Raw genomic sequence first — 22,104 nt, forward strand, 5'->3', positions numbered from 1 at the left:
CAGTGCTCTGCTCGGGGCTCCCAGGATGCCCATTTAACCTCCATTACTGCAAGCGCCACGCTGTGCTGTCATTATCCCATCCGTGTCTGCCGCCCCTACAGGACCCTGCGTTCTTTGACGAGAAGTCCATGGTTTTTTTTCATCTGTGTTCCCAGCGCCCAGCATGAGCCCTAGTTCCTAGCAGGCAGAACTCAGTAAGTATTTATGAACCAGGGATGTTTTTCTCGCTCTCTTGTCTCCCGGATCCTGATTCCCAGCTCACCGGTTCTCAAAATGCTCCTCCCCTACGGCTTTCTTTCTCACCCATCGCCTCTTCCTAAGCTCGTTTCAGGATGTAGGCCTCTCCTGCCGCTGTTCTGTCCCCCAACCTATCAATTTCCCCACTCAAAGAGCTCCCTGTGGTGGAGGCGCTGTTTTCCACCACCCCGTTCTCCTGTTTTAAAATAATAGCGTGTACGCTGGGCGCACAGCTACCCAGCTGGAGTCGGCATTCCCCAATCTTCTTTGCAGCTCGCCCAGGGCACGGCGCGTGCAGGAGCCACATTCAAAACATCTAACTACCGGTAAGGCACAGGCATTAGCCAATCAGGATCCACATCTAACCAACGCGCCTGAACGTGGCTGTAAACAGCCAATGAGCCAGCGCTGGCCCGGTGACTTGACCACGTGCTCACCAACGGGGAGTCAGACCTGTCCCTTGCACCTTACTTGTCCAAAAGGAAACGGCTTGCTCTCCACTTCCTCTCCTTCCCCCTTCTCAGGACCTGCAATGCAGCCTTGCCCACGACCCAGCTTTGACTGAGAAGAAAGGAGATGGCGGAGCAACAAGGTGGGAGGGGCCTGGGTCCCTGAATGGTCACATGGAGCCATGGGGTCTCCTGATAACCTGGACCCCAAATCTCCGGATCGTTAAGTGATAGAGGAACAAACGTCTGTCTTGTTTGGGGCATTGATTGTTGAGTCTTTTTGTTACTTAAGTTCAGCTTGTACTCTAACTAGGGTATTTCCTAAGATGCTATCAACTAGAAGATGTATCATTCTTTCTTTCTTTTAAAAAAAAATATATTTTATTGATTTTTTTACAAAGAGGAAGGGAGAGGGATAGAGAGTTAGAAACATTGATCAGCTGCCTTCTGCACACTCCCTACTGGGGATGTGCCCACAACCAAGGTACATGCCTCTGACCAGAACCGAACCTGGGACTCTTGAGTCCGCAGGCCGACGCTCTATCCACTGAGCCAAACCGGTTAGAGCTATCATTATTTCTTTTTTCTTTTTTTAAAGATATATATTTTTTATTGATTTCAGAGAGGAAGGGCGAGATGGAAACATCAGTGATGAGAGAGAATCATTGATCAGCTGCCTCCAGTGTGCCCCCTACGGGGGATGGAGCTTGTAACCTGGGCATGTGCCCTTGACCGGAATCGAACCTGGGACCCTTCAGTCCGCAGGCTGATGCTCTATCCCCTGAGCCAAACCGGTCAGGGCTATCATTTTTCTATGTAGCATAAAGAAAGAAGCACTTCCACTTAAGCCATGATAAGACATCAATTTTAAGACACTGTCTTGATTTCAAAGACATTAAACTGTGAACAAATGTGCATCTTATAATGATGAAATACAGTAATACACTCACTGTGTCTCAGGTGCTTTCCCCAAATTACCTGATTGAACCGCAGAAAGGGGACCCGATTACTCAATTGCACCCCTCCCTTTACAGAAAAGGAAAGTGAAGTTCAGAGAAGACGTGACCCATCTGACAGCATTCAGGCAGGGACCCTGTATCAGGCTCGGAGTCTTCCCACACCCCTCCCACCCCTGCCCCACTCACCTATGCAGACTCTCCCCTCGATGGGTCCGGTTCTGGGCACGACAGTCATGGCCGAGCTCGGGCAGGAAGCCATAGTCACGCAGCAGGGCCTGGGCACCTCTGGCCACCACGGCCACGCCAGCTGCCACCCGCCGGGCCAGGTCATCCCTCCAGCCAGCAGAGCGCACTGCAAACAGCCCGGCAGGCAGCGGGGTGCCTCCTGGCAGAAGGAGGGGCTCTCCAGGGCCGCCGGAGCCCCCACCTCCGGCCAGCTGGGGCCCCACTATGAACCAGACGTAGCCAGGCCCCGTGAGGCCAGCTTCCTCGGCTGCCCGGAACACAGGCTCGGCCTCCTCGCGGGCACAGAAGAGCAGGCGGATCTGTGCGCTGAGGCTGCGGAGCTGGGCGCTCAGCACGGCCTCACCCGCCCCGGGGTCCAGCGTCAGCGCCCCGCGGTGCTCCCAGCCCACCAGGCTGCCATCGGTCAGCACCTCGATGTAGGATAGGAAGGCGCGGTGGCCAGGGGCACGTGTGGTCACGGCTACGAAGGACGTCCAGTCGTATTCCTCCAGCACCTCGAAGATGACCTGGAGCTGCTGCTCTGTGGAGGAGCCCAGCTGCAGGAAGGTGGAGCCCTTCTCCTGCGGGGAGAAGAGGGGGGGTGTCAGGCCTCTGGATGTGGAGACCACAGCTCCCAGGAGCCCATAAGGAGCCGTCAGCCACCCACCAGGGGATCACGGCTCCCAGGGGTCGAGAGGGGACCTCATTGCCCAGAAGCTGATAAAAGGACACACCTCCCGGCCACCGCCCGGGGGGGGGGGGGGGGTCACGGCTCTCAATATGACAGACTGACTAGCTGTTCCAACCCGGCTCCTTTTCATGGAGGGTCAAGGGCGAGACCTGGGTGAGGTTCAGCCCCATGACGGAGCTCATTCTGGGCTCATCCATTCAAACTCTCCCCCATGCTCCTTATTTCCTCCCTCTCTGAGGACGGCACACTCATGAGTCTACAGAGCCAAATATCAACAGTACAACGACTGAAATTTCTTTTGAGAGCCAAATTTTTTAAACTTAAACTATAGAGGTAGGTACATTGTTATTAACTTAACCAGGGTACTCCTAAGGCTTAGGAGGAGGCACGCTCAAGGGGCCAAAGAGCCGCATGTGGCTCGCGAGCCGCAGTTTGCCGACCACGGCCCTAGGGGATTACAGAGGTCCCAGGGAAGAGCCCGGGTCCCTAAGTCACCACTTGGAACACCTGTTTGGATTTTACATGAGTAAGAAATACCTTTTATTGGGGTGAGCCACGGAGATGTAGGGATTTAGCTGTTAGAGGAGTAACATGACCGTAAGGAATACGCCAGCAGTGAGGGAACTACAAGTCCCAGAAGACACTGAGAAGGACCACATCTCCCAGCATGCAACGAGGGTGCTGGAAGTCCTGTCCCTCCCAACGGGAAGAAGCTGTGCAGAGTGGACTTGCCCTTCTATTTCCCTGTCCCCGTCTCTGTTTCCTTTGCTGGACGCTCTTCCTCAGTCAGGAGTGCCCTGGTCTCCTCTTTCCTTCCATGTCCCCCCTCCCTGGTGATCTCATCCATACCCATGGGTTTAAACACAATCTCTTTCTTGCACTAGCCAATATGGTAGCCACTAGCCAGCTATGACTATTCCAATTTTATTTCACTAAAATTTGGTTCCCTGAAGCGCTAACCACGTGTCCAACACCCACGCATGGCTAGTGGCTACCGTTTTGGACAGAGCGGCTGCAGGCCACCTTCACTGCAGAAAGTTCTGTCGGACGGTGCTGGAGGTGTTGGTGACTCCAGTCTTCAGTCACCCCCTCCCCTGTGAGCTCTGCACGAAACTTTCTATTCAACATCTCCCCTTGGATTTCCAAGCAGCTCCTCAAAATTAACATGTCAGAAACAGAATTCTGGATCTTTCCCTCACCTCCGACCTGTTCCCTGTCTTTTCCTTACTCACCCAGCTGCCCAGGCTTGGAAGCTAAATCATCCTTTCTCTCTCTTTCCCTCATGCCCACATCCGGGCCATCTCCAGTCTTCCCGGCTCCCTGTCCACTCCCCATCACTGCCCCTGCCACACTCCCCCACTGTCACCACTGTCTTGCTTAGACCATGACAACAGCTTCCCAACCCATCCCGGCTTCCATTCTTGGATCTTCCAGTCCGTTCCCCAGACAGCAGCCAGAGTGATCTTTGCAAAATATTAATTGGATTGTTTCCCTTCTTGGTTGAAAAGCTTCCAGCAATTCTATCTCACAGCCAAAGCCAAAGCCGTCTCTGTGGCCCGCAAGGCCCTGCAGGAGCTGGGCCCCATGGCCTCTCTGACCTCATTTCCCAGCACCCGCACCTCTCTGCTCTTTCTCAAACACATCAAGCTCCTTTCTGCTTCAGGGGCTTTCCAACATGGTAGCCGCTGGCCACCTATGCCTATTCAAATTGGCTGTTACCTCGCGTTGTCACCATCTCAGGGAGGCCTTCTCCGACTGGCATCTATCGAAACCCCATCTCGGTCATTACAATATCCTGTTGCTTTCTTCCAGGACAGATTTTATTGCATTATTTGTTTCTGTCCTTTTTTGCCTTTGTCTTTGTCTCCCCATTAGAATGCAAGCTCTGTGAGCAGGGACTATATATATCCCTTTACAATGGTATTCTCCAGAACCTAAAACATCCCTGGCACAGGACCAGCCTTTAATAAATCTTCCAGTAAAGCCATGAGAAGAGCAAGTGGACTCACTCCTAGGTGTGCGCCTGTGGTTATATGTGCAGGGGAGACGGCAGTTGTCCTGAGGGGATGAGGTCTCCCAGCACCAAATGAAACCCTGAAAGGACCTCGCCCTATGCAGGTAGAGGGGTGCTGAAGGGACCACGTTCCCAGCATTCAATGGGGGCACGGATGGAGCTAGGAGGACCACTCTTTACTTCATCCGAAGACACCGAGGGACTACATTTCCCAGAAGGGGATGGGTATACACTGAGGCCAGAGCACCCAAGAGACAATAAACAGAGCAGATCATGCTTCTCAGCAATGGAGGCACGAAGGACCACACCTCTTGGTCTGTCATGAGGGGGCAGCCAGGAAGTTGTAAGTTCACCTTGAAGGTGATCTGCCCACAAATCTGTGGACAGCTCCAGGCCAAAGACCAGCAGCAAGTTGGACAGAGGCCTTTCCCAGAATGCTCTAGACAGGAGAGAACTATGAGTCCCAGCATGCAATAGTAATCTAGTCACAAAGCCACCCACCCTCACAGCTGGGGGCGGGCGGAGATTTAGGCTCCACCCACTCAGGTGGCGCTATCCTCTGTCACATTGGCTCCACTCCTGAATAGGCCCCGCCCCTTCTCTGCACCTCCTAGTGCAGCGGTTCTCAACCTTCCTCATGCCGCGGCCCTTTAATACAGTTCCTCATGTTGTGGTGACCCCCAACCAGAAAATTATTTTCGTTGCTACTTCATCACTGTAATTTTGCTAACTGTTATGAATCACCATGTAAATATCTGATATGCAGGATGTCTTTTCATGGTTACAAATTGAACATAATTAAAGCATAGTGATTAATCACAAAAACAATATGTAATTATATATGTGTTTTCCGATGGTCTTAGGCGACCCCTGTGAAAGGGTCGTTCGACCCCCAGGTTGCGAACCGCTGCCCTAGGCTCACCTCTCACCAGAGAGCCCTGCCCCCTCACTGGCTGCCCACGCCCTGAAACCCACTCACTTGCTCCAAGGCTCTACCTGCGCAGCCCATGTCCCACTAATGGCTCCTCCCTTCCTCATCCTCCTTCCACCGACGGCTCCGTCCTTCTACCTAAATCTCTAGACCCCGAGCTCGGCCGGGCGAGCCTCCCTGTCCTGATAACCCGTCTTTCCTGGTCCCTGTCCCTGCCTTCCTGGCTCCCGCCTCCTCGCTAGACCTCACCCCTTTCTGAACCCCATTCCTTTCCAAGTGACTCCTCCCTCACTGATTCCAGATCCCACCCCTCCCTCAGATCTCGCCACGTCGGGCCGGTCTCTTGTCGTTCCGTCCCGCCCCTTCCTGGCCGGTCCCTCCCCTTCCCCAGGTCCTGCCCCGTCCCTTGACTCACCTCTTCTGCAGAATCCTCAACCCGCCCCTTGACTGGCCTCTCTCAGACCCCACTTCTAGGGTCTGGTTCTCCATCACTTGTCCCCCCAGCGCCCCACGCTCATCCTACAGACCACGCCCCTCCAAGGCAGCCCCACCCTCACCGAGACCTGACCCCCTACCATCTGCCCCGACTGGTCCCAGAAGCTGACCCTTAGGACGGGCCCTGCCCCAAGCCCCGCCCTCCAGAGGCCCCGCCCACTACTGGCCCCGCCCTCAGCATCTGGCCCCGCCCCCATCACCTGGCCCCGCCCCAGGGCGCGCGCACCTTGGGCGTGAGCACGAGCGCGGCGCCGCCGTGCACGGCCACGATGGGCAGCGAGGTCTGCGCCGAGAGGAAGTCGAGGATGGGCGCGACGGCGGGCGCGCGGGAGTCGTCCTCGAAGACGACGCCGTGCACGCGCAGCCCCGACAGCAGGTCGCAGAGCTGCAGCACGAGGCTGCGCGGGTCCGAGCCGTTGAGCACCAGCGCCACCGGCCGCACGTCCAGGCCCGGGCTGCGCACGGCCGCCGCCACCGCCGGGCCCAGGCGGGCCGCCTCCGTAGCGTACGCGGGGCCCGAGAACACGAGCGCCACGTTGAGCGGCCGCGCCCCGCCGGCGCCCCCGCCGGGCCCGGCGGCCCCGCCCGGCCCCGGCGCCTCCTCCGGGAACGGGCTGGCGCAGGCCAGCGCCAGCAGCAGCAGCATCTTAGCGGGGCCCCGAGGGCCGCCGGGGCCACCGGCTCCGCGCATCGCCTGCGGGCCCCGCCGGGCGGCCTCTGAGCTCCCGGCCGAGGAGGGAACCGGGAGCAAGGAGGGGGGGCACACAGAGACGGGGAGACACCGGGAGCAGAAGAATAGACACAAATCAGAGAGACACGGCGGTGGGAAGACAGAGACAGGGAGACGAGATACAGAGAGAGATGCACGAAGAGGAGATGGAGGGAGGGAGAGGTGCAGTGATCGGAGGAAGAGTGGGGAGACAGAGGCGGGGAAGAGAGACAAGGTAGGGATGGGGAGGATCACGAGGCAGGACAGACGGGAAACAGACCCACAGAGATGGGATCAAAATGGGAGCAGAGAGAGAGAGAGCGAGAGAGCGAGCCAGGGAGATGGGAAGAGAGATGCAAACCATGGAGAGATAGTCCCGGAGAGAGCGCGACAGAAATAAGGAGAGAGATGGAAGGTCAGGGACAGAGGGGCTCAGAGGGCGAGGCAGGGAGATGAGGTGGGGAGATAAGACGGAGTGACAAATGGGGAGGAATAGTAGGGCGCCAAGGAGAGAGGCAGGGATGGATGGATGGATGAAGGGAGGCAGGAGAGAGGAGACGAGAGAGAGGAGAAAGTTGGACAGAGCGAGGAAGACGGGAAAAGACACGGAGGAAGACAGAGACCCCACAGCCACCAAGGGACGAGCACCCACAAGTGATGGAGAACCAGGCAGGACCAGAGATGGAGGGAGGAGGCGGGCAGAGCAGACAGAAAACAGGAAGACAGAAATAGCGAGGCAAGGCCGAGATCAAGACCCCCGCCGGGGAGGTGCCCAGCACAGACATGAAAGGGAGAGTGGCAGAGGGATCAAAAATGAAGACAAAGATGAGACAGGGAAAGGGGGTCAGGTGTGTGGGGGGAAGAGAAAGAGAAGAAAAAATTAGTGGGGCATTCTCTCCTTAGGATGCCTGACCTCACCCCTCACCCAGCCACGCAGCCCCCAGCCCACAAGTGTCCCCTTAATCCTGCCCCTATCCCCCCTCCCCCCATTCTCAGAGCTAGACAGAATGATGGCCCAGGGTGGCGGTGGGGTTGGGGGGGGGCACAGCTGTGGGGAGCTGGGGGACAGGGGTCCCTGGCTCCCAGCCCAGAGCAATTTTGTAAATGAGAGGAAATAGAGCCTTCCTGCCCGTGGTGTCCCCTGTTGAATGCTAGCTGCCTGGGGTGGGCGGGCTAGGAGCCCAGCCTCCTGGCTTCTGGGTCCGAGGGAGGCGGGCATGGGGGGGGGGGGGGGCTGGACCCCTGGTTCCCAGAGAGGAATGACAGCTACTAGGGGCTTCCTGCAGGGGTGAGGGTCCAGACAGGGGAGGGTTCTATCTTGGCTGTCAATCAGGCTCCTGTCCGGTTGCCATGGTAGCACAGGCCTGTCTACCCCACTGATAGCTGGAGTGGGGGAGAGGCCCACAGCCCCCTCCCCGGCCCAGAGGCCCCCCCACCCCCACCTCACCCAGCTTCCCAGAGATCCTGGGTCACTGTCCTCCCAGGAAGGGGGGGCGGTGGGGGCTCCTAGCATGCCTGGCCCTCCCAAATCCTCGCTCCCCATGTCCCTCTTCTCCTCTGCCCTTCCCCGAGCAGCTGGCTCAATCAGTGCTCAGAATAGCGCCCCCCCACCCCAAAATAACCCACAGCTGTGGCCTGGCCTCCGCGGGGTTAACACTTCGCTCTCCTCCATTCCTGGTGGCTGCTCACCCCTCAGCCCCTCCTCTGCCTCTCAGACCAACCCCCCACCCCCCCACCCCCCGCCTCTGCCCTCGGGGGTCCCCAGGGTCCTGCTCCCCACTGAGGCCCAGGAGGGCAGCTCCAGCCCCGCCCTTCTGAGGAGCCTTGGTGCTCAGTCCGCTCCCCCATGGGTTCAGAGGGCAGTCTCCCAGCCCTGGGGGCCGAGATGCGGTACCCCCAGGCTCAGGGGACTCGAGGCCCGATCCCCAGAAGCTGCACCCCCAGGGGCCCCCAGTCTCATCCCCACGAGGCCAAAGAGAGCCCTGCCCACAGCCCTGTCAGGGACGGGGGAGACTGAGCCAGCCCCCTCCCCCCTCAGACCAGAAGCCCTCCCCTCCAACTTCTCCAACAGGCTCCGGAGTCCTGGCCTGGGCTCCCTCCTGCCAGCACCCAGGAGAGCGGCTCAGCCCCGACCGTTCCCAGGACCCAGGAGGCCCGGCTCCCTCCGGCCTGGCCTCAGGGGTCCAGGTGCCCAGCCTCCATGCCCAGGAACCAGGCGTCCAGGCCCAGAGCCCTCTCCTGCCTCAGGGACCCCCTTTTGTCTCAAATCCTATCAGTCCCCACATCCCGGGCACCCCCAGCTCCAGGCTCCCCCATTGCCCAACTCATCCTGTCTACAGCATAGCCTGACCCCCAGCTGAGGAGGAGGAGGGTGCCAGAGATTCCTGGGGCGCCCCTACCCCCATCACCCCCCCTCCCCAAAATCCATCACAGAAGACAGGAGAGGCCACTTGGATCAACAGCCCGCCCTCCCCTCGCGTCCTGCTGCAGACGGCTTGCCTCCCCGTTCCTGCACCTACAGCACCCTCCTCTCCCCTCCCCAGCCCCGTGCCCAGAGGCTGGGAGGGTCCTCTGGAACCCTGAGGGAGGGGTGGCAGCCTGGGGCGAGGGGTGCGGGCCTGGACGCCCTCAAGGTCCTTGTCAGGGGTATTAATAGCAGACTCATAGCTCTGAGAAGGGAGGGGAGAGCGGGCGGAGAGAGGGAGAGGGCCAGGCCAGCGAAGGGGGAGAGGGATGCGGACAGGGTGTGCAGAGGGAAGGGGAGATGGGGAGACGGGGGACAGCCTCTGGGGTGTCAGGTAGGTGGGGCTGGGGAGGGGGAGCGAAGTGTCAGAGAAATGGGGGGGGGTTAGGAAGTCTGAGGGGTAGCGACCAGGGAATAGGGACTCAGAGAGGACAGAGAAGAGTCCCCAAGGGACAAGGGAGCTGGGGGTGGGGTGGGGGGCCAAGACCACTGTGCAACCCCCTCCTTCCCTGAGGCCCGAGGCCAACTTTCCCTGCCCTAGATCTGGGGGTCCCCGTCCCCCCACCCCTGCTGCATCCCCGACCCCCGGACTTACCTTTTCATGACCCTGTTCTGTCGGGGGGAATGCGGGGGGCTAAGACCGGAACCCGGAGTCCAGCGACCCGCAGATTCCGCGGAGGGCTCGGGAGCCGCGGGGGGCAGGCCCCGGGGCGGCGGCGGCGGCGGCGGCGGCGGCGGCGGGCGGCGGGCACCTCGGCTCGTCCCTGGCTCGGCTCTCGCTCTTCCCAGGTCCGTCCTGCCCTGTCTGTCCCCCAAGGTTGCGGCCACCCCGACCGGGCGCCTAGGCGAGGACGCCGCCGCTACACATGTTGCGCTGGAAGTTGGGCCCCGGACATTGCGGAGGCTGTCGGGGTGTCCTCTCGCCGCCCGGACCCCGTGGGGATCCCCCCTCCTCCGCCCACCGGGGTGCCCCCCTCCGCGGCCTCAGCCCCGGCTCCTCCCCCCTGTCCATGTGTCCAGTCCCGCCTCTCCTTGGCTCATTCGCGCCCCCCTCCTTTGTGCCCTCGGCGCCCCCCCCCCCCCACCTCAGCGTCTGTGTCTGTCTGTCTGTCTGTCTGTCTGTCTGTCTGGGTCACCTCTGGAGCCCGCGGCCGGCGTGTGTGTCGGCGCGAGGGGCGGGAGGCTGCGTGTCTGCGGGGCACCGCTTGCCCTTCTCCGCTCGGCCGCCTCCAGACCCCCGCCCCCTGGCGCCCCGACTCTGAAACCCGGGCAGGAGCACACACACAGCCTCACCTCCCTGGGATTCCCTTCCACACGCGCGCACACGCACACACACACACACACACACACACCGGGGTCCGGCCGCCGCTGCCGTCAGGGGCTGTGCGACAGACAGCGGGACACAGGCGGCCGGGAACGCCAGACGCCCGGCCGGACGCAGGCGGGAGGCACCGAGCCCAGGTACACACCATCCATTCGGGTTTGGGGGCTGCTGGGAGGAAACGGGGGTGGGGGGGGCCCACGACACCCACGCAGGCGGCTCAGGGTCGGCACAGACAGACAGACAGACGGACCCTCCCTCCCTCCCTCCCCCCCTCCCGCCGCCGCAGCCCTTGCAGACACACCCCCCCTCCACCAGCCCAGCCCGATCCCGGACCCACCGATGCTCACCCGGCAAGAGCCGCTGCACGAGAGACCCCTGGGGGCCGGGCGGACCCACCCAGGCCGACCCCCCCAACCCCCCAGCCGGGGGCCGGCGCCGGGGCCGAGGGAGGCTGCGGGCGGGCGGGCGAGGGTGGCGGCGGCCGCGGCTCGGAGCAGCCGGAGCGGGAGGGACCCGCACGCTCGCTCCGCTCTCGCACACACACACTCACTCGGGATGCGATTAATATGCAGTCCCCGTCTGCCCCTGCCGGGAGAGCCACAGTCCCCCCCTCGGCCTCCCTGGGGACCCCTCCTCCTGCCGGGGCGGGGGCCGGGGCTGCCCCCCAGCCCAGCTCCCAGCCCCTGCCTTCCTCCCGGGGCCAGAGAGTGAGGGGCCGCAGATAAAACGGGAGGAGGGGCGCGGAGGGGGGGACAGCGTGGGGGGAGGCCGGGACTCAGAATCTGGCGCTGAGATATCAGCCTGGGACCCCGACTTCGGGCCCGGCTCCCTCCCACTTGGAGGCTGGAGGGGCAGGAGGCCACCCCCTGACTTGGGGCTCCGATCCCAGCTTTCGGCGGGTGTGGAGGTACAAGGCCAGGCCTGCAAAGTAGGTCTCCGTCAGGCCAGGAGTCCAGGCCCCCAGCCCTCCTCCCTCAGACCCAGGAGTCCAGGCCACCAACCCTCCTCCCTCAGACCCAGGAGTCCAGGCCACCAATCCTCCTCCCTCAGACCCAGGGGTCCAGGCCCCCAGCCCCTCCTCCCTCAGACCCAGGGGTCCAGGCCCCCAGCTCCCTCCTCCCTCAGACCCAGGGGTCCAGGCCCCCAGCTCCCTCCTCCCTCAGACCCAGGGGTCCAGGCCCCCAGCCCTCCTCCCTCAGACCCAGGAGTCCAGGTCCCCAGCCCCTCCTCCCTCAGACCCAGGGGTCCAGGCCCCCAGCCCTCCTCCCTCAGACCCAGGAGTCCAGGCCCCTGGTTCCTTCTCCACTGGGACCCAGTAATCTAGGCCCCCTCCTCCTGGCTTGAGTCCCTTTTCAGCACTCAGACAACTTGACCCCCTCAGGTGTCCACTAGTCCAAGGCTCATGGATGTGTATCCATCCCTCTGAGGAAACCGTACCTCTGTACCCCTTCTTTTATTGAGGGGCCTAGGCCTGCATCACCTGTGGGTACTCAAACATCAGAGGAAAGCAGCATTTACCCGCTAGTAGACACAGCCTGGCAGATCCCCCCCACCCACTGCCCCCCACTGCCCAGGCCAGCTGCCCAGCTCCACCCCCCTCTCCCTCCCCCTAGGCCAGCTGCCCAGCCCCCCCACCCCCTGCCCTGCTAGAGAGCCTGGGCCCAGCACCTCTATAAGGTGTTGGGGTGGAGTGTGGCACAGAACACCTGGGCTCTTGAGGAGTGTGTGTGTGTGTGTGTGTGTGTGTGTGTGTGTGTGTGTGTGAGGGGCAATTCCGCATTTGGGGCTGGAGCCAGGGCTGTGGGCTGCTGCTGACTCCAGGGTCCGGGAGAGCAGGGGTGAAGGCTTATGTTATTGAAAAAGAAGAGACCGGGGCCTGCGTTTGTGGGCCTCAGAGGGGGGCCAGGCATTGTGCCCCTAGATTCCTGGGTCGAGGGTGCTCATAACACAAGATGGTTGAGGTGGAGGTGGATGGTCGACCCTTAGGAAGGGGGGCTAGGTCCCGTACTCCTGGGTGTGAGGGAGGTGCTGGGGGCTGCTTTCTTGTCCTTTTGGGTGGATTCGAACTTGAGGCCCGTGAAAAGCCAGCCTCTGGGCCTCTGTCCAGGATTTTTAAAGCTCAGAGGTCAGCCTCCCTAATCGCTGTCGAGGGCAGGCGCGGAGTACAGACCGCCTAGGACGGCGAACCTATGACACGCGGGTCAGAGGTGACACGCGAACTCATTTTTTCGGGTTCATTTTTCTTTGTTAAATGGCGTTTAAATATATAAAATAAATATCAAAAATATAAGTCTTTGTTTTACTATGGTTGCAAATATCAAAAAAATTTCTATACGTGACACGGCACCAGAGTTAGGGTTTTTCAAAATGCTGACACGCCGAGCTCAAAAGGTCCGCCATCACTGGCCTAGGCCCTAGGGCAGTGGTGGGCAAACCGCGGCCCCCAGCCACATGCGGCTCTTTGGCTTCTTGAGTGTGGCTCTTCCACAAAATACCACGTGCGGCGCCCACTTACAGTGCGATTGGAACTTCGTGGCCCATGCGCAGAAGTCGGTTTTCGGCCTGGGCGAGTCTATGTTGAAGTGGCCTTAGAAGTGGGGGTACGTTGGCTGAGGTCCACCCCTCCAATTGAGGACGTTTTTAGCAAAGGCCAGCTTAGGAGTACCCTAAGGAAGTTAATAACAATGTACCTACCCGTATAGTTTAAGTTTAAAAATATTGGCTCTCAAAAGGAATTTCAACCGTTGTCCTGTTGCTATTTGGCTCTGTTGACTCATGAGTTTGCCGACCACTGGCCCAGGGGAGCAGCTGCCAGATTTGGGGGGTCTCAGATCCCAGGGACCCCGCCACGATCATCCAGGAGGCGGCCCTGGGGGTGCATTCACGGCCGCCGGCGGGCGCCGGTAGGGGGCGCCCGAGAGCCGGGACTCCGCCCCCGGGGGCGGAGCCTCCCCGCCCGGGCCCGCCCCCTCCCGCCCTCGTCCCTCTTCCCAGCTCCGGCTCCGCCGCCCGCTCCCGCCTCGGCTCCCCCTCCCAGAGCCCCCCTCCAGGAGCGGAGCCCACCCAGGGCCCCTCTCCCGTCCTCCCGCCCAGCCGCCCGGCCGGAACCGCAGCCCCGGGGGGCAGCCCCCCTCCAGCCCAGCCAGAGCCCCCCCAGCCATGAATCTCTTCCGATTCCTGGGAGACCTCTCCCACCTTCTAGCCATCATCTTGCTTTTGCTCAAAATCTGGAAGTCCCGCTCGTGTGCCGGTGAGACGCCCGCGGGAGCCGGAGTGGGGCGCGGGGAAGGGCTGGGAGGCAATCGGGGGACGGGTCCCTCCCCCTCCCGCTCGCTGGGGGTCCCCCCCTTCCAGGTCCGGGGTCACCGGGGGGTCAGCTCGCTCCCCCCCCAGACTGGGGGTGCGTGCATCTTGGCGGGGGAGGCTCCGGGCACCCCGTGCCGCCTCCCCCAGCCCCACCGCGGGCGGCCCGGGTGCGGGGAGCCGTGGCCCGCAGGGAGGTGGCTGCGAGTTGGTGACGTGGACCCTGGCGGCCAGGAAGGGAGCGGGAGGGAGGCGGCCGGTTCTGGGGGCCACTGAGGTCAAGTGGGGTTCTCCCGAGGCCCCACCTGGAGCCTGGACCTGGGGGGACCCTGCGGGGGCCGGAGGGGGCCGTGAGGCCTAGCCCGGGACGGAGCCTCGGGCTGGAGTAGCTCTGGGGCCGGCTGCCCCCTGGCTGTGGGCCGGGAAAGGGCTCTGCTCCCGGCGGGGCGGGCAGGGCAGGCCTCCCGGGACGGCTGCGCTCCGGGGCTGCTCCGGCTCGGCCTGGGGGTGTCCTGTGCAGCCCACCCCGACGCCCCCACTCTGTCTGCACCGCAGGGATTTCAGGGAAGAGCCAGGTCCTGTTTGCCGTGGTCTTCACTGCCCGCTACCTGGACCTTTTCACCAACTACATCTCCCTCTACAACACGTGCATGAAGGTGAGGCTCGGCCCCACCTGCTGGGCCCTCCTGAGGGGGAGCCTGGGGCCCCCGGCTTCTGGATTGGAGGGAGGAGGTGACAGGGGCTGAGATCCCTGGGGCTGGGGGTGCAGGCTCCCGGGCCCCAGCCCAGGGGGGTGCAGGAGCTGCGGGCTGAAGCACCCTCCTCGTCCCCTCGACAGGTGGTCTATATCGCCTGCTCCTTCACCACAGTCTGGATGATCTACAGCAAGTTCAAAGCCACTTACGACGGGAACCACGACACCTTCCGGGTGGAGTTTCTCGTTGTGCCCACAGCTATCCTGGCATTCCTGGTCAACCACGACTTTACCCCGCTAGAGGTAGGCTGCCTGGGAGGGCCGGGCCCAGTAGTGGGAGGTGGGTGGGTGTCGGGGGGGTTGTGGCAGAACAGCTATGGTCAGTGGTCCCGCACAGCCTTCCTTCTGCAGGATTTGCTCAAACTTCCTTATTTCAGGACTAAGTTCGGGGCATGGGCTCTGGAATCGGGTGATGTTAAGGCAACAGCAGCAGCGCTCGCTGCTCTAAGTACTTCGTGTGCATTGACCCATTGCTTTTCACAGCGGCCTCATGGTACAGATGAGGAAACCGAGGCTTAAGGAGTCTGACTGACTCTCGTCCAAGGTCAACAGCCTAGGGAACAGCCCAGACATTGGGAACAGGGGCTGGGGAGCTGGGCTGCTTGGGTTGGGATTCCAGATCTGCAACTTTCGATTAGCGTGACCTTGGGCATATGCCTTGACCTCTCCGTGCCTCGATTTTCTGATTTATAAAGTTAGCAGGTCATGTGAGGATTTACTGAGGTTATACCGCATCGCCCAGGGGTGAAACGCGTGGCCTCTAGAACCAGAGAGGGGGGATTCGAAGCCCACTCAGCAGCCGTGGGACTTTGGGCGAGGCAGTTTCTCCGCGCCTCAGTTTTCTTGTCTGTAAAATGGGGAGGATCGGTTCCTACGTCAGAGGCTCTGATGAGGGGTTGGAATCGGTAGAGCACAGTGTCTGGCGCGAGGTAGGAAGTTCCGTGTTAATGTTTCTTCAGTGACTGAAACGTCTGGGACCAGGTTGATACTTGTACTCCTAAACGCCAGCTGTCATGCTTGTGTTCCGTGGCATTTTGGTGGCACGTGTGCAGATTCCTGGGAGGAGTTTGGGGAGGGCTTGTGTGAAGTCTGTGCTCTCCCGGGCCCTGAGGCCTGGCAGGCGTCAAATTCAGAGCAGCCCGTCCTCCCCCAGCCTCACCCCTGCCTTGGAGAAAGCTGGCCCTGAGCGGCCAGGTGGGCTGATGTTTTCAACAGCAGCTACAATTCAGGAGTTTTCCTGCGAGATCTATATGTTTTAAATACAGATTCAAAATATATTTCTGTATTTTATTGATTTTTTACAGAGAGGAAGGGAGAGAGATAGAGAGTCAGGAACATCGATGGGAGAGAAACATCGATCAGCTAGCTGCTTCCTGCACACCCCCCACTGGGGATGTGCCCGCAACCCAGGTACATGCCCTTGACCGGAATCGAACCTGGGACCTTTCAGTCCGCAGGCCGACGCTCTATCCACTGAGCCAAACCGGTTAGGGCCAAAATATATTTCTAAAGTACCCTGCAGGCCAGACAAATCGGGCAGAGGGTGACTTTGGCCCACAGGTCCCCGAAATGTCAGAGGGAGGCGGCACCGTGCTGGGGTAGGAACCCCGGGCTTGGCTGCAGGCCCTGGACTTCGCAAACACATCACCGCCACCACCTTGCTGGGAGCGCTCACCCAGCCTGTGCCCATTTTGCAGACCGGGAGGCTGAGGCTGGTAGAGGCGGTGGGGCTTGCTCCAGGTAGAAGAGGCCAGATCAGAATCCAGGCCAGTTTTTTTGTTTGTTTGTTGGTTTCATTCCGAGGGGGGGAGTTCACTTGTGCAAGGTTTTGGCACCGACTGTGTGCCCAGCTCCATGCTGGCCACTCTAAATATGCCATCATCCAGTCGGACCCCTCAGCTGCCTGGGAAAGCGGACATCCTCACCCCCATTTTTTTGGAGAACTAAGGCGAGGCTCAGGAGAGAGCTTACAGGATTTAAACCCAAGTCCTCCTGCAGGCTCAAAAATGATTTTTAAATTATATTTTTTAAAAGCTCAGACGTCATGAATAGGTTAAAAATAAACATGATAAAAACGTGACCTCCCATCTCCCCCTATGCTATGATTCTAGTCCCAAGGGCTAACAATTGGGTGTGCACCAATTTAATTGTAACTTTTCTAAGAGCCTCCACTAAGCTGACTTGTGAGAGCCTTGCTGGAGGATTCTGAGCGATTATAGGAGCAAGCCCCAGAGTCCAGCTCTCTGGAGAGGAATCTACCACATTTTATTTATTTAATTAAAAAAATAGCCCGAGCTGGTTTGGCTCAGTGGATAGAGCATTAGCCTGCAGACTGAAGGGTCCCAGGTTCGATTCCAGTCAAGGGCACATGCCCAGGTTGTGGGCTTGATCCCCAGTGTGGGGCATGCAGGAAGCAACTGATCAATGATTCTTTCTCATTTATGTTTCTGTCTCTTTCTCCCTCTCCCTTCCTCTCTGAAATAAATAAAAATATTTTTTAAAAAATAATTTTTTTTTGGCCAAAGTTACTATTTTTATTGACTTATAGAGGAAGCAAGGGGGAGAGAGGGTTAGAAACACCAATGATGAGAGAGAATCCCTGATCTGATTGGCTGCCTCCTGCACGCCCCACACTGGGGGTCGAGCCCGCCACCCAGCATGTGCCCTGACCAGAATCGAACCGTGACCTCCTGGTTCATGAGTCGACGCTCAACCGCTGAGCAACACTGTCTGGGCTCTACTCACACTTTAGCTGTGCAGCCTTGGGCCTCAGTCTCATCTGTATAATGGGGATAAGAAAGGAACTTACCGCCCTAACCGGTTTGGCTCAGTGGATAGAGTGTCGGCCTGCGGACTCAAGGGTCCCAGGTTTGATTCCGGTCAAGGGCATGTACCTTGGTTGCGGGCACATCCCCAGTAGGGAGTGTGCAGGAGGCAGCTGATTGATGTTTCTCTCTCATCGATGTTTCTTACTCGATCCCTCTCCCTTCCTCTCTGTAAAAAAATCAATAAAATATATTTAAAAAATTTATTAAGAAAAAAAAAGGGACTTACCTCATAGGGTGAAGGCAGCAGCCCATGAATACCTGCAAGGTTCGGGGAGCAGTGCCGCATGCCAAGTGCTCTATGAGCACACGTTATGAGTATGTCCTGATGTTCCCCACTCCCCTCCCATAAACCGAAACAGCTGAGGAGGAGCCGTACCTGCCACCGGGCCTTGTTCTCTGCGGGGAGGTCTCAGTGTGTCTGCGGATCACACCTTACCCCAGGTGGACTGTCAGGTTGGGAGGACGGAAAGGGGGCTGACCGATGTCGGCAGGGTCTTCGTCCCCTTCCCAGGGTGCCCTGTCCTGCTCACGAGTGATGGCTGTCGCTGGTCCCTAAATAGTGGCCCCTGGCAGGCACTCGGAGCTGACTCCCGTTCCCTCACCCATTCACCCAGGCATCGAATATGTGCCAGGCACTGTGCCAGGGGTGGGTCATGGGGTGAACAAGATGAAGGATCTGAGCCTCATGACTCACATTCTGGTGAGCGCTGCCAGGAAAGATAAGATGGGTGATGTGCCAGTCCTGGGGGGACGATGGTCAGGGAAGGCCTCTCCCAGGAGGTGACTGGTGAGCTGAGCCCGGAAGGAGGCGGAAGAGGCAGAGCTGAGGGAGTCGCAAGTGCAAAGGTCCTGTGGCGGGAAGGAGCCTGCGTGTTGGAGGGCCAGATAGAGGGCCTGGCTGCAGCCCAGAGATCTCGGGAAGGGAGCAGGAGATGAGGCTGGGTCGGGGAGGGCCTTGAAGACCCAGCTTAGATTTGGATTTTATTCTGGTTGTGATAAGAAGTAACCACTGCCCTAACCGGTTTGGCTCAGTGGATGGAGAGTCGGCCTGCGGACTGAAGGGTCCCGGGTTCAAATCCTGTCAAGGGCATGTACCTTGGTTGCGGGCATATCCCCAGTAGGGGGTGTGCAGGAGGCAGCTCATCAATGTTTCTCTCTCATCAATGTTTCTAACGCTCTATCCTTCTCCTTTCCTCTCTGTAAAAAAAATCAATAAAATATATTAAAAAAAAAAAAGAAAGAAGTAACGACTGGATGGGTGGTTGTTTTCTTAAATATATTTTTATTTTAAAATATATTTTTATTGATTTCAGAGAGGAAGGGAGAGGGAGTGAGAGATAGCAACATCAGTGATGAGAGAGAATCATTCATTGGCTGCCTCCGGCACGCCCCCCACTGGGATCGAGCCCGCAGCCCAGGCATGTGCCCTGACTGGGAATCGAACTGTGACCTCCTGGTGCATAGGTTGACGCTCCACCTCTGAGCCCCGCCGGCCCGCAAGCTCCTGGATGGTTTTCAGCCAGGAAGTGACACAGTCTGATTTTTGCCCCTAAAGATCGTACCTAGAATGTCACCCCTACCGGGCAGGAAAAATCATCTCCATTTCAGAGATAGGCGGAGGCTCGGAGGACCTGGGCCTCTTGCCCAAAGTCTCATAGAAGGGGCGTCTCAGGGCCGAGGTGCACCCTGGGCTGCCTTTGGAGAGGCACAACTGTCAAGTGCTCACGGGCACCGACTGGGAGCGGGCTCCGGGTCCGCTCTGCCCCTGACGGGCTGCGTGGGCTTGGGCAAGCCTCTTCCCCGCTCTGGGAAGGGGGCGCTCACAGCAGCCGCTCCAGCCCGGGTTGTGGGGGAGGAGGTGAGAGTACCCGTGGCGTGGGCCAGGCGCGGTCTGGCGCAGAGGGCGTGCTGGTAGGCATTGCTGTCCGCTCTCCCCCGCATCCCCGCCTGCGCCTGTGTCTCCCCCGCCCGGCAGATCCTCTGGACTTTCTCCATCTACCTGGAGTCCGTGGCCATCCTGCCGCAGCTCTTCATGGTGAGCAAGACGGGCGAGGCGGAGACCATCACCAGCCACTACCTGTTCGCGCTGGGCGTCTACCGCACGCTCTACCTCTTCAACTGGATCTGGCGCTATTACTTCGAGGGCTTCTTTGATCTCATCGCCATCGTGGCCGGCCTGGTCCAGACGGTCCTCTACTGCGACTTCTTCTACCTCTACATCACCAAAGGTAGCTGGGGGGGGGGGGGGGCGGGGCGGCCTCCTCTCTCAGGCCCTGGGGACCCAGGCCCCCCGCCCTTGTAGGAATTCAGCCTTCCAGCCCTGGCCTCCCTAAGGACCACGGAGTTGCTCTCCTCGGCCCCTACGTCTCCGAGGGGAGATAGCGAGGCAGCGGGGCGGGGCGGGGGGGGGGGGGTCGCCTTCTCACACACAGGGGCTTCCTGCTGGGACCACACGGAGACCAGGCGGGCCCCCCTCCCCAGCCCGGGAGCATTTTGGGAAGAGGAGACAGGACAGAGAGGGGGGCAAGGTGGCCTCTGACTTTTCCTCTCTTGCAATTTGTCTGAAGCCCTCCGCCTGCCCTGGAATCCCAGATCCATAGGATGTCAGTCTCACTCCCTAAAAAAATCTGGAATTCCCAGGTCCCCAGTCCCAGCAGCGCTTAGAGAAAGGAGGGCCTCATCTTTGTTCATTGATCTCTATCTCACCCTCAGGGAACTCAGGCCCACTAACATCGATTGGTTGATTGATCAATCAATTCATTCATTCAACCAAGAAATTTATTGAGCACTTTCTGTGCAACAGTAGGAAAAAGGGTGGATGAGGTGCTCCCCTCCCTCGCCTCCCCTTATAATTCTAGTTGGGGGAGATGGTGAATGAACAGGTAAAGGCGGTGATTGCCAGGAGCGTGGAGAGTTACAGCAGAAAGACGCCAGGGGTGTGAGCAGCTGTGGCGGGTGAGGGGCCCCTTTACATGGGGGGTGCCTCAGGGGCGGCCTCTTGCTGGAGATGATGAAAGCAGAGACCTGAGGAATCGGGCACCAGTCGGTGTGAAGGAGAGAGCGGGCAGGAGGACAGTGGAGGCAGCCTGGGACCCTCGGGGTTCCGGCTGGGCTCCCCGGCCAGCCCCGCCACACCCTGACCCCCGCTCCCTCTCCAGATAGCCAGGGCCTCCAGCCAGAGTCCTTCAAGGCTGGGGGAGGAGGACTCCCCACGAGCAGAAATGGGGACCCCAGGGAGACCACTGCTCAGCCCCTCGGACGAGGCTGGGGTCCCCGCACCCCCCCCCCAGGGATTCAGACCCCTTTCCCCAGTTTATAATCCAGGGTCCTGGGCCAACCCTCCTGGCATCTCTGTCCAGCCCAGCGTCCGGCTCTGGGTGTGGGAGGCCGTCCCTGCGAGCGGCCCGTGGTGATGCCCGCCCCCCCCCCTCTCTCCTCGCAGTTCTGAAGGGGAAGAAGCTGAGTTTGCCGGCGTAGCCCTGGTCCTCGCCATCCCTCTCCCTGGCAGCGGAGGACGGTGATGGGAGACGAAGAGCCTTCCTGTCCAGGGGTGACTTTTTTAAGAACCAACTTTTCCCCACTCCCCACCTTCCTCCTGCCGGGTTCCGGGGGGGGCGGTGGAGGACCCAAGACTTGGGGACGCTCAGGACCTGGGCTGTTTGTAGTTTTTTGCCTTTTAGAGAAGAAAAAAAAAAATCTTTCCACGATTTAGTTTTTGATTCTGATGACTCCTTTCTCTTCTACTCTCTGGCCCTGATTTTTATAAACCGTTTCAAGTATTCTGTATTTGGGGGGGGGGGGCGCAGGGGGGGGAGATCTTTTCTCTCTCCCAAGCCCCTTAGCTCCCTTCCAGACCCTACTCCCAGCCCCACTGTTTGCCAAACACTAAATCTCCCTACACGGCCTTCCCGACCCCCCACCTCCCACCCAGGACACAGCGCCTGCCCCCCAAACTCTGGGCTGGGGACAGGCGGAGGGGAGGAATGGTCCGCCCTGATTTTTCATAATTTCCCCCAGAGTTGGGGGTTTTTAGTCTGGTCCTCGTTTTTTGGGCATTTAGGGGGCTGGCTCCAGGGTCACCGTGACTCTGCCACCATGTTTTTTGTACAGAATGGATGGTTGATTCTTTGTTCTCTTGAAATAAACCGAGGAAAATGATGCCTCTCTTTTGCTACTCCTTGCCCTCTCTCTGGCGTTTGTGGGGGCCCGCCCCAGGCCCCGTCTGCGTCTGCTGTACCCCAAGTCCTCACGGGGGAAGATGTTTTGGAGAAAAAGCCCCCAAGATTCCTCCTGTCGTAGCGCAGAACTTCCCTGGCTGTTCCCCCGAACCTGAGGGTTACAGGGGGCCTGGGGAGGCCACCCACCAGGCAGCCCCGTCCCACCCTCATCTGGCATTTTATGGAGCCATTCTGTTTCTGACCAAAAAAAAAAAAAAAAAAAAGGGATCAGTTGCCAGTCTTTAAAAAGCAGAGTTTCACATGAAAATCGGAATTTCTGGCTTCTCTTGAAAGAAATCCGTCAGTGACGATGCCTGGTCCTCCCTTCGGGCGGCAGCAGCTGGCTGGGCTGAATGGATGGGGACGAGCTTCCCGCCCAGGCCCAGGGCTTGGCCGAGCGAGGGTCCTTGCTGTTCATTATCGGCCTGACCTGTCATTTTCTGGTTTTGTTTGTGGAGCTAAAAGGGGGCTGTTTTCCACGCCTCCCTCCAGATGGGCGGGACC

General features: G+C 59.6%; 2 protein-coding genes across 2 annotated transcripts in view; one reads left to right on the forward strand and one right to left on the reverse strand.

Annotated features, from left to right (window-relative positions):
• Nucleotides 1-10,246, reverse strand: part of GRIN2D (glutamate ionotropic receptor NMDA type subunit 2D) — a 43,636-nt gene extending 33,390 nt beyond the window's left edge. Inside the window, exons 1-3 of the mRNA XM_059665969.1 lie at nt 9,770-10,246; nt 6,228-6,718; nt 1,832-2,451 (exon numbers count right to left, since the gene is read on the reverse strand). Of these exons, the coding sequence (XP_059521952.1) occupies nt 1,832-2,451; nt 6,228-6,692 (1,085 nt within the window). The 5' untranslated portion in view covers nt 6,693-6,718; nt 9,770-10,246. The remainder of the gene's footprint in view (nt 1-1,831; nt 2,452-6,227; nt 6,719-9,769) is intronic.
• A 3,226-nt stretch (nt 10,247-13,472) lies between these two features.
• On the forward strand, nt 13,473-21,541 carry KDELR1 (KDEL endoplasmic reticulum protein retention receptor 1). The gene is made up of 5 exons (XM_059665950.1): nt 13,473-13,748; nt 14,357-14,457; nt 14,640-14,798; nt 19,359-19,611; nt 20,826-21,541. The coding sequence occupies exons 1-5, from the start codon at nt 13,658-13,660 to the stop codon at nt 20,858-20,860; spliced, it is 639 nt and encodes a 212-aa protein (XP_059521933.1). The 5' UTR covers nt 13,473-13,657; the 3' UTR covers nt 20,861-21,541.
• Nucleotides 21,542-22,104: the final 563 nt, after the last annotated feature.

This window comes from Myotis daubentonii, chromosome 15, assembly GCF_963259705.1.
Source record: "Myotis daubentonii chromosome 15, mMyoDau2.1, whole genome shotgun sequence".
NCBI lineage: Eukaryota > Metazoa > Chordata > Mammalia > Chiroptera > Vespertilionidae > Myotis > Myotis daubentonii.